Raw genomic sequence first — 12008 nt, 5'->3', positions numbered from 1 at the left:
TGGCTATGAAACAAGGCAGGAAAAAATGATTCATCGTGTGGTGTTTTAAATCTGGAGGTGATTTTTAGCCTTCTCTTCTGTACGCTGCGTTTCTCAAGACTGGACCAAGAGTGTATTTCTGATGGTAAAAGGGAATAAAGGAGGCGAATAGATGTGGGATAAATGAGATCACACAGTAAGTCCATGAATTATAGACCTGATCATCCATAGGTGACGCACGCTCTTGCATCTGTAGGAACTTTGATGAAGCAAGCGTAATGTTAATTTCTTTCTCTGCTATTGCTTATGTTGTTATGGAGAGGTAAGCACAAAAGCAGGCAGATGTGTAAATGTTCATTTGCCAGTTAGAGAATTGCTTAAAAAGAAGTGCCTGATGTTGCCATATATCACCCCCTTTCCATCACAAAAAAGGTAGAAGATAGGTAACATAATATGACCAGCGTTTGGTGAGCAAGAAAGGAAGAAAGTAAAAAGAAAGTCTACATTGATAAGTGTTGGTTTTACGTTATTAAGTAGTAAAAGGTGGTTTAGAAAAGCTGTTTAATGCTTTGTGTTGAAAAAAACAATTGCAGTTCTTCATCAAGTCTATACTATGTGATACTGAATCAATAGAATAACTAAAAACTAGACAATATGCAGTATATGGTATTTCCTACTGCTTCAAGTAAAAAGAAGAACCACCATTAACCTGTTGTGAACGCTGACTCATTGAATGTGCAGCACCTGACATAGGTTGCTGATGGCAGAGGAAGCTGCATAATGAAACACAAGCTGGGAATGTTTTTCTCTTTCTTTTTAGGAAGTGCGGGAGTTTCAGAGTCTAGAATTTATCGGGAATCCAGAGGGCGTGGTAGCAATGAGCCCCATATCAAGCGCCCAATGAATGCGTTCATGGTGTGGGCTAAAGATGAACGGAGGAAGATCCTTCAAGCCTTCCCTGACATGCACAACTCCAATATCAGCAAGATACTAGGTAAGAATGATAGAGCACTGTTCTTCCAGTAGCAAAACTCAAAAAACTTTTGACTGAATAGAGCTGAGCACCTGACACAACAGAATTGCTGTCTTTAGAACATCTATTTTGCCACTTAATGACTGCACCAAGGTCAACAGTGGTAAGAATTTTCACCGTGCTGCCCAGCAGTATACATTAACCATAACCTGAAATGTTTTTGTGTCTTTGTAGTTACTGAGACAGTGGTGGTGGTTTTGGTGTGAAAACATGCACTGAATAGACAAAAACAGTTCATTTCATTAGGCTGTTGAACAAGCACAAAACGACTGCTATCGGTTATTTGCCCACACATTTCATCTAACTAGATTCTATGGGGTAGCACACCACAGTATTTGATTTGTGCCATAGCACTTTCTGTTCAAATCAATGGCCATAGGGAAAAGATACTAAAATACATCCTTTTATTTTATACACTGACAGTTTTAAAGGATTTTTATTATGTTCCTGTTGTATTAAATTTCCCTTTAGTACATGATCTCTTATCACAAGCTGCTTTTATTCTAAATATTCTGAAAAGAATCCTGAAATCAAAATAAGAAACATCAGAACTAATTTCCATATCCTCTACTCTTCACATCCCAAGCAATATTTGTCATGAACATCATCTTCTGAATTTCATGCCATAGTCTTCCAACTTTTCACTACTTGCTCAAATTCCCAGGACCACATTCTGTCCTAAGTTACTCCTCTGTGACACACTGAATGATACAGAAGGTGAATAATGACGATCTCTGAGGCCAATGAATTACTGTTCTGCAGAAAAAAAAAATATCTGATACCAAAATGGAGATGTTGCATTTTTTACTGATAAAGACTGTGTTACAGGACCTAAGCGTCCCTCAGGGCAGCGGGTAAAAGCTTAAGCAGGGAACATGTTTACCTGGGCTGCAGGTCTCATTGGTTTTGCAGACAACTCGAGAGATGTAGCACGATTGTAATGGCAGCATTAACCAACTGTAGGGCTGGTAAATATGCTGCGTTTAGACTGGTCAGAGGTTTGAAGTTTAGCTCGATTAAAGTGGTGTTATGAAAAGTTAGCAGGAGGCAAGTGGAAATGAGATATAATTGGTCGGAGAGGCAGAATGTATTGGCCGTGGTTGGCAGTTGTGTGACGGTATTAACCCATGATTAAAAGGGTGGTACAAGATGATTAGATTAGTTACGGGAACAGGATTAGAAGGCTAAATTGGTTATGTTGATGGTAAAATAACCTTATACTGGTTAAAAGGGATTATACTGGTCAGAGGTGTATGATGTGATTAGACTGAGGACAGGGCAGTAATAGGTTTGGTCTGTTTCTAAATTGAGAGTAGACCTGGTTAAACCTGTTTTTAAATAATCAGCTTCAGAAATCTACAAGATCATTCTGAATGGCCCTTTTCATATAGAAAGTACAAAGAGAGCTTGATGTTTTCCCTCTTAACTGATTGTTTTGGATAACAACCTCCGACAGCACGCTGCTAATTCATTCTGCTTAAAACAGGCGCTTGAGCTGGGCTGACATTTTACGCAGTCTCTGGGGTCCTGGTTGACATTTTAAAGGGCTTCTAAGCATTTTATAATACCCTAAAATCTGGTTTTAATAAGCCATTCTGCTGAAATTGTTAACATAAGGAATCACCTTTTACTATTTGGCGCTAGATCAGGGAGATATGGGGACATCTTTTTCTGATTAGATATACAGTAGTTGGAGTAAAATGTGCAAATTCATTACAGATCCTGTTGAGGTGACAGACAGTATAGCTGACTCCAAACTCTTTCTGTTTTGCTGCCAGATATGGGGAAAAGCAAGGTCTGAAGCAGTAAGAGATGATGTTTCTATTTCTTTCCAGCATCACATTTAATTTTTTTATTCCACCTATGCAATGGAGAGGGATGTCCTGACGTCTTCTTTCTTGACAGAAACGTTAGAAAGGTCTTCCCTCAATTGCAAAAGGCCAGTCTTTTGAAGTCAGCAGGGAGCTCTCTGTTAACTGAGGTAGGGTGAGCAGCTAGAAGCTTACAGTTCAGCCAGGTATTAGGGTCTCTTTATTAGAAAGCCACAATTTTTCCTTACCATTTTTTTAGCAGCACTGCTACACATTGAGGTCAGAGAGCTCGTTGTCATGGAGTAGCTTAGATGGAGTTGTCACCGATCGAGGGTCACTTTTATAGTAAAATGAGAGGAGGTGCCCTTCTCAGCACTAGAATTCTCTAGGGATTATGTTTGACACTGTGGTATTATGTTTTGAGCATAAAAATTAGATACATGGATTTGTCACTAAATTCATCTGTGCATACGTTTGTCATCCATCTGTTCATTGCAACTTAAACTTGTGGATAAAGATTTTTTTTTAGAAAATTGTTAAAAAAGTGCTAAAAGGGGTCTGCTGGACCCTATCAATTTAATAATGCATTGTTCAGATATTTTTGTAAATACTTTAATTAATTTCACTGAGAAATCTACATAAAGAGATTAGGAAAAGATGAAGTTAGATACATGCTTCAGAAATTTTCCCGTGGATGTGTAAGTGTGTGAATACAAACCTATACACATACCTACACATTATACAAGTGTTAGTGTGTGTGAGGGTATTTTTTAAGCCTAGAATCAGCCTGATTCAGATACTCAGATTGAAAAATGTCAGTCCAGTGGACTGAAAGTTAGGCAGTATTACAAACAGCTGAAAACTCTTGTCAGAGAAACTTGGCTTAAAAACAGCGGTAAGCAGAGCTCCTAACCCCACCTAGTGCATGCGCGTGTGCGCCCAAGCACAAGTGCCGGGGCACGCATGGGGGCATTTTTCTTCTGCCCTGGACTCGAACAGCTGGCCCTCTACAGCCGTCTTCACAGTCATCGTGTGGGCACAGCTCTAACTGCCCTAGCTCACTTTGGGGGTAGGAGCCATGTTTGGTGCTGCAAAGTCTTACAATTTTCTCATTTATTTTCTAAATACCTCAGCCACCAGATCAGGGAGAATTGTGCGAGAATCCTGCTTGTCAGTATGTATGCATCCAGGGAGGGAACGGGTTCTTGTTTTCATAGTCAAGGAGAAAAGCCTTGCGTACTTGACCCACTCAAAGCTTTCTAACACAGATGGTGAGCAGAAAGCTCACCCCAGAGTGTAAATCTTCCCTTAAAAAGAAAGATTTTTCAAGATTCTTCAATCACACCTTGTTTGGGCTTGGGCTTGGCACTGTGCATAGGTACCCATGCCTGCTTGTGTGTGTTTGTAGACATGTAAAACAATGGCAGATACAGCTATTACAAATATATTTTGTCTAAACACAAGGTATTTTTAACCAGTTTTAGTATGTTGATTGACGATACTCGTTCATAGCTTAGCTTGCCTGTGGGTGCAAATTCATAGATCAGAGTTACATATTCTTCAAACTTTCAAAATTTCAGATTAAGACCAATCAGAGAGCTAGTTGGATTTTGTATATTACTAAGAAAATAAGTGAAAATGATAAAACATAAAAAACAAGGGTTTATCATCAGAAAATGTGCCCTTTTTCAAAGTTTATTTTGACAGCATTGTTTGTTTAATTATTTATGATACTTCAAAACATACTAGTAAATTATATTTATTATATTTTGTAAAAATGGTAAAGTCATAGTAAGAGGAGGTATCGCTGCAGAAGGCAGCTATTAAAAATTTGCTAGGAAGAGAGGTGAGACTGCCAGGATTTTTGTTGTATTGAGTTTGCAGCTTAGGAAGGAAAAACATAACAAATGACATTTATGTATAAATATTGTATGTGTAACTGTATGTATAAATATTATGCATCAAAATTTCAGTTTTTATGGCCCTGATCCTGCAAAGACTTATGTGTTTGCCTAACTTCACCCACTATTTACAGATCTTTTCACATGAGGGGGTAGGAATCTGCCTGCCCAGATCTGACTGTAGGATTGCAGCAAGTGAGCTAGCACAGCAAAAGAGGAATTGTGCTGGGATAGAACATTTTCGTGGCAATTTTGCAACAACTGATTTTAATTTCTACCTTTCTGTCTGTCCATCTGTCTCAAAATATATCTGAGTTCCTACATTGCAGGTCCCCTCACAGCATGTAAAGCAAATGTCAAGATTTGTTTAAAGACTGAGGTTTTCAACTTTATTATTCACAAAAAAAACCTGATTCATCAGCAGGCAATGGGGCTGGGGCTGTTTTTCTAAGCCACTGGGACTACAGCAGGTCTGTGATTAGAGGACTCTAGATTTAGACTAACTTTTACGATTTTCTTCATATGCTAAAACGCCAGCATGCCAGTGTCTACGATGTAGAATTTGAAAGCAGACTACATCTGGGCATCTTCCAGTAGAGCTCATATGCTTTACCCTGAATTCTTAACACCGTTCAATGCAGGCCCTATCTATGTTTCCATCTTACGCAGCATTAATAGGTGTTAAGTGGTTTGGAGTCTCCACATGTTTATCACTGTGTCATTTAGCCCAAAATCTAGGAGGTACTGCGTGTGGAAAGTTGGTGTCACATTCTCTAGTCATTCTCTTTGCCAGAAAAAGCTTGGAATAATTTCTCTGCAGGAGACAAAGCTGCTGACCAGGATTCTGGCCGCAGAGGTTTGCTGCCCTGTGTAACACAGAGCCCTGTGCACAGACACTACCTCTGTTTGACATAGTAAGTGCCATGCAGGTGTTTTAGTCCAAATCCTAGAAACCATCTAGTCACGCTAATATGGTGCTGTGCCTAAGCTAATAACAATGTAATTAAACTGTTTCCCATTCCAGAACTAGCGGGAGGATCTCTGCACCTTATGTGTTGTAAACATCATGAAAAATGATGGCTTTGACTCCAAAGTAATGTTTGCTAAGAAAGGAATGTCCATTGCTCCTCTTCAGAACAAAGACGTCATTATTTACGAAACGGTTATCTCTAGGTGTGAGGGCAGGCTGTAGCAGCCTGCTAGCCCTTCACTCCAGAAGCCCAAACTGCAGCTTGGAATAAAGATTCAAAGAGCAATGGAGAAAATGGTGTCAGTAATCAGAAGGGGCCTTTCTAGAGGGAACCAAACTGTTTTCTTTCCTGGGAAGGGATAACTGCGCTCTCTATATTGCGAGTCTTAGGGGCACATTGAGCTAAGACCAGCCTGAGTAATAGCATGAGCTAAGTACAGTATGAGTAACCATAAAAAATGAAGAACAAGAGGAAGTCAAGTATGACATATGACACTATGAACCCATTAAATTGAGAAACTATTCAAACTTTTTTTCCAATGGGAAAATTGACTATTTTCCAATAAAGTTTTCCTTCTAGGCCACATGTTTCATAGCTTGGACCATTCCTGTTATTTGAAATGTATCTTACCCTGAAGCACTTCAGTAGTTCGTGGAAAAATAAAATAGGATAACTGATTCAGAAATTTTACTTCCTGCTCCCATATTATGTCCTTTAAGAAATATTAGTTTATAAATTTCAGGAGGTATTTGAAAGCAATTGTAAAGTCTTCATTATTTCCCTAGCTCAAATATCCACACTAACATAGGCAGAGTGTCAGAAACAAGGCTGCCAGCAGTGAAGCCATAGTGTGGCTCCATGGAAAGGTGTGCCAGTATCCCAGTGCTCTTCCCTTCATGACACATACTGAATTCTTTAAGTTGGAGCTGGCAGTGTTCATCAGGACTTGGTCTTGGAGTTAAAAACCCCACTGAGACATACGGGATAGTTTATAGCTTTTAGAGGCATTGCTTCAGGGTCTTTGCAGGCTCCTATACCCAGCAACATACCATTTATGATCAGTTCATATTCTGCTTCTCACAAACCTTGAAGCTAGAAAGATATGGCATTTGTCATGAAAGACTAAGCTGTAGATACGTGCATATCCAGCGTTTATGCCTTGATCCAGCCGTGATGGAGCACAGCGACTAGATCACAGCACATGGGAGTGGTGCCTTGTCTAGAACGGGAGGTGAAAACAGGCCCATGGCCAAAGGAAAGTGGGGGGGACGTAGCAGAGCAGACCCTGTGTATCTAAGGGGTCTTTGGCCATTCCACTAAAATCCAGTCTTGTTTTCTAAAACAAAGTGTCAGGGATTGCTCATTGTCAGGATGATGGTTTTACTTCCCACCTGAAAGACCTTATAATGTAGATAACTTTCAGTAAAATACTGAGTCAAAACTTCCAGTATCATCTCTCTCTGCCTCTTGGCCATACCCAAGAGGTTTACCAATCAAATACAAACAAGACCTGACCCCTGTCTAGAAGCTCTGACAGCTTCCCAGCCCAAAGCAATATGACCGTAGGTATCTTGTTCTGGGTGACCTACTTGTTTCTCTGCCTTTCAGTGTTTGTGGGTGAGTAGAATCTCATTTCTCATGCTTTTTTTTTTTTTTTTTTTTGTGACAGGATCTCGCTGGAAAGCTATGACAAACCTAGAGAAGCAGCCATACTATGAGGAGCAGGCCCGACTCAGCAAACAGCACCTGGAGAAATACCCAGACTACAAATACAAGCCAAGGCCGAAGCGTACCTGCCTTGTAGATGGCAAAAAATTACGCATTGGCGAGTACAAGGCTATCATGCGCAACAGACGCCAGGAGATGAGGCAGTATTTTAATGTTGGGTATGGGACCTTTAAAAACTACTGCTCATTTCAGCAAAAAAAATTTTCAGGGAGAATTCTTAATTCAGTGTGGTAAATATTATATTTTATTGGCAAGAACATTATATATTGCTAACAGAAAATGAAGCTTATACTTTAAAACAATGTGTTCCAGGAGGAAGTTAGGCAGTTAGGGATTTTTTTGTTGGCTCTGCTATATACTCATCTTATGGCTTCGGCCAACTGTCTCATTTCCACTCTGATCATGCAAAAGAATAAAAGAAAAGCTTAAGATTTTCCAATGAAACATAAGTCTTCTAATAAAGCCTTATAAGTATTACTTTATTTTGAGGCCTCAGAGACTATATCTGAATGAATCTATGGTAGTGCCTCTTGATCCAAAAGCCGAAAATACAAGTTTGCATTCAGTATGATCTGTGGCAAGTGGTCTGCAAAAGGACTGCTGAACATACTGAACTTGAGCTGGAATATGGACTTGACTCAGTTAATTCATACCAGGCATGAAGTTGTCTGCATTGTTCATCATGAGGGCATTTGTCATACTAGGGAGTCTCTTCCAGTACAGGAAGCTAAATGCTTTGTGTTGAGCATAAATTTCAAGAAGACTGGTTCTGATAAACAACTAATAGATCAGCTTGAAATGGTTAGATTAAAATCTGCCTAGAAAACTAGCATGTATTTTCCTTCTGCAAAGACTCCTTGGTTTTGGTTGCAGCAGATCAAAAGAATCGGAAGTAATCAAATATTTTGCAGTATTTCTGTATTCACTTCAGAAAATTAAAAGCTACATGGTGGTCTTAAAAAAAGCAAAACCAGCAACAAGAACAACCCTCAAATAATGGAATTTGTCTTCCGTTTCATCTGAAATTGGAATCATTTTAATATTACCTGAGTTGCACATCTCTCTAGTTAACGGCTAGAAGTAGCAATAAAGGAGAGGATATCTGTCCAGCAACTGTTAAGTGTCATCAGACTGTGTTTTAAACAGCTACAGTGTGCATTGTTATAATAAGCCGCTCAGCAGAGAAATTTGAGCTGCTTAACCCTGTGGCGCTGGCAGGTCCAGTGATCCCAATGGTAAGCAGTGAAACAAACACAGGGAAGTCAGCCAACATTTGGCATCAAGAGATTAAAAAAAGAGGAGGGGGGCCTTCTGGAAAAAGAATAGGTGGCAACAGAGCCCCCAAAACACTGCTTATCTGGTTAACACGCATGCTTCATCATGGGAAAAAAAAATAACCTTGTAACATTCTGCATATTATTTAGCTTTCCAAACAAGGCTGACATTGAAATCAAGACATTTCAGGAGATGATTTGGCACTGGGACATCAGAGCACAGAACCTGGGGTGAAATCTTTATAGAAGTTACTGACAAAGTGGCCGATGACTGCAGTGGGGTCAGTGTTTGATGCTGGCAGTCACGGCACTACAGTTGCATTCCTGGTTTTAGTTCCCCATCTGCTGCATCACCCAGTACAGGTAATTTCGGGCTAAACTTCTAAACAGCAGTCCAGCTCCTGCCTGGGCACCAAAATAAGTGATTGGGTTTACAAGAGTTGTGGCTATGCCAGCTGCTGGGACATGCTGAAAGCCTGTCTGAAGGCGTCACGATGGGAAGGAGTGGGCATTCTTTGCAACTCTTGTACTTAATTCTTCTATGTCTCAGTGTCCTCATCTGTAATGGTGGTAGGGTAAGCTCACCTCACTGTACTGCTGAGAGCCCTAATACATTAGTATCTGAGGACTGCTTTGAGATCCTCTGGAGTGGACATCCTCTAGAAGTGGAAAAATACTATTCTTAAATTATTTAATATTTGAAAAGCACTCTGAAAAGCACCATTTAAGTGCAAAGTGTCCCTATTGTTAAATATTAAAAGCAATTTAAGTGTGCTGAATCTTGTTACAGAAATGCTGACTCCAGAAAACAAAGGCTTCCTATTGAATTAAGAATAAAATGCAAATTAGATCCGCTCCCTACTTCAAGAGCTATATCTTCAGCTGACACAACTTCTACTTGTTTCAGAAACACGAAATAAGGACTGTACGGAGGGAGGCCTCACTCAAATGGCAGGCAGGAAGTATCTGAAAATGCAGCAGGCAATTCCAAACAAATGTAAAGCTGTTTGGCAGAGGAAAGTCTTTCAGGATCACTGTACTGTGCAAGGCTTACTGTACAGCCAGGGCACAGGCAGGCAGGGGAACAGGGGAGGGTTTCATTCTTAATTAAGAATGTTCATCTCAAGAGACTCTGCCCTGTCTCCTGTGGCAAGGCTTTTCAGTGCAGATGGACACACCGCTGATGACATTACAATGTGCAGCATGTACTGAAGAGTATTACTGCAATGGAATTACTTCATGCAGCAAGGAAACAAAAGGAGCATGAATTTTAAACCTCTAGGCTTGTTGGGACCCTGAAGCTTCTCAGGGAAACAAACACTGGTATAACACAGCTAGTGTTCTTGATGCAAAGGGAATTTCTATGGCCTGGAATAATTCTTCTTTCATTACTGCAGACAGGTTTCCAAGGCTTAGATGCCGTATAAAGGCATCCTGTAGAGGATTTTCTCAAATGCTCATGTTGCTTGCTTGCTTTTTATTTATTTTTAAATAATGCATGCTTCTGTTTTAAGTCTGCCTTTTCCCAATTTTATCCACCTTCCTTCAAAGGTTCTGCTTTTCACAAGTGCCGCTCACTGCGGAAACTATCACCTTCCAGTGGGAGGCCCTTAGTGATCATCCTATAAAGCCACGTTGGCCCCAGAAGGCCCACTGTTCCTCTCCCTAATAATGGCCAGTTCTCTGAGTGAATGTGGAGTAAACATTGCCTCTTTGGAGAGACCTGCCTTGCTTGCTTCTCATCCACTGGTACTTTCCTACAGCACCTCCCGATTCCTCTGCAAACTACCTCGCCCTCACCGTGTCTCTCCTCTTGGCAATGTGTTACTTTTATGTCTAGTCCTGCCAGCAGCTTGGATTATTTGAAAGGAAGATTTTCAAAATACATGGTTTTTAAGTTGGACCACAATTGAAAGGATGTTTATTTTTGGCTGGCGGCTCATGGGACACCCAGTTTACCCAGTAAAGAAGTTTGCATCACAAGCAGGCAAGCTGAAGCTGTGTAGTTCAGGTACAGCTACAGATGTTTACAGAGATTGGGTTTTCTTATCCAGTGAAGTTGGTTTGGGCTTGATGTTCATTTCAAGAGCATCAGTTGGTGAGTCTGGGATATTGATAAAAGGGTTGTCTTGCCCTGGGCCATCCAGGAGCTTCCTCTGCATGCCCAAGAGCATATGCTATGGGCTTGCAAAGTGCTGTTGTACTTGCCCTCCCTTTACTCCTTCCAGTATTGAAACGTCCTTTTACTTTTTCTCCACGGCAGGCAACAAGCACAGATTCCCATTGCCACCGCGGGCGTAGTTTACCCAGGAGCCATTGCCATGGCAGGAAAGCCATACCCACATCTGCCCTCTGAGCACTCGAGCGTGTCCAGCAGCCCGGAGCCCGGGATGCCCGTCATCCAGAGCACTTACGGCATCAAAGGCGAGGAGCCTCATATCAAGGAAGAGATGCAGACCGATGACGTCAATGGAGAAATCTACGATGAATACGATGAGGAAGAGGATGACCCCGATGCGGACTATGGCAGTGACAGTGAAAATCACATTGCGGGGCAAGCCAACTGATCAGGGTCCAAATATCTCGTGACCTACAGGACTTCGAGGAGAAAAGTAAAAATAAATAAAGCCCCATCTGGTTTATCCTTGCCAGTGGCCAAGCACATTAACTTTCTCATACACTGACTGTTACTTTAACTGTTAGTCTTAACTAGTTGGGACATCAGCTGACTAATAGACATCAGCCTGCATCAGAAGAAAAAAGGCTCAGAAGAAAGGAAACAAAGACAACGACGACAACAACAACAGAATGATATAAGCTATGGGTAAAATAATGCCAGTAATTCAGCTGCTATACCCAAGCACTGAAGTCTTACCCGTCGACCTTTTATTATTATTATTTTTTTTTCAAATAAACTTTATGGCTGTTTGTTCTACAATGTTCTAGAAATTCTCACTCAGGTACACAGTGCCAACAAGTGGCTTGTGAATGTGTTTTGTTGTTTTGTGCTACAGTTTAAAGAGAAATAATTTTTTTTTTTTTTTTTTGGTAATGCACCTGACAGGAAAGAAAAAAGATAAAATTCCTTTGACCCCCTCTGTCTCCTCCTCCTCCTCCTCCTCCCTGGCAAATCTGGGTCAGAAGTGTGTGTGCGTGTGTGTGTGCGTGTGTGCCTGTGCGCGTGGCTGGCAAGGAAGGAAGTGGGGAGTCTGTTTCTGTTAACCCCAACAAGCAATTATTTCCTTTCAAGAGAGGACTTCTCTTCATCAGTTGCACACCATACTGAGTCTTTGAGCAAGTGCCAAATTTGT

General features: G+C 40.8%; 1 protein-coding gene across 2 annotated transcripts in view; it reads left to right on the top strand.

Moving 5' to 3' along the window:
- SOX5 (SRY (sex determining region Y)-box 5) overlaps positions 1-11696 on the top strand; it is a 256982-nt gene extending 245286 nt beyond the window's left edge. For both annotated transcript variants that reach the window (XM_009332833.1, XM_009332832.1), the window contains exons 12-14: positions 800-973; positions 7365-7581; positions 10961-11696. In XM_009332833.1, coding sequence (XP_009331108.1) covers positions 800-973; positions 7365-7581; positions 10961-11264 — 695 coding nt within the window. In that variant the 3' untranslated portion in view covers positions 11265-11696. The remainder of the gene's footprint in view (positions 1-799; positions 974-7364; positions 7582-10960) is intronic.
- The last annotated feature ends 312 nt before the right edge of the window (positions 11697-12008 follow it).

This window comes from Pygoscelis adeliae, unplaced genomic scaffold (assembly GCF_000699105.1).
Source record: "Pygoscelis adeliae isolate BGI_AS28 unplaced genomic scaffold, ASM69910v1 Scaffold38, whole genome shotgun sequence".
Taxonomy (NCBI): domain Eukaryota; kingdom Metazoa; phylum Chordata; class Aves; order Sphenisciformes; family Spheniscidae; genus Pygoscelis; species Pygoscelis adeliae.
Note: the sequence above shows the minus strand (reverse complement) of the source record. Positions and strands in the feature narration are given on the sequence as shown.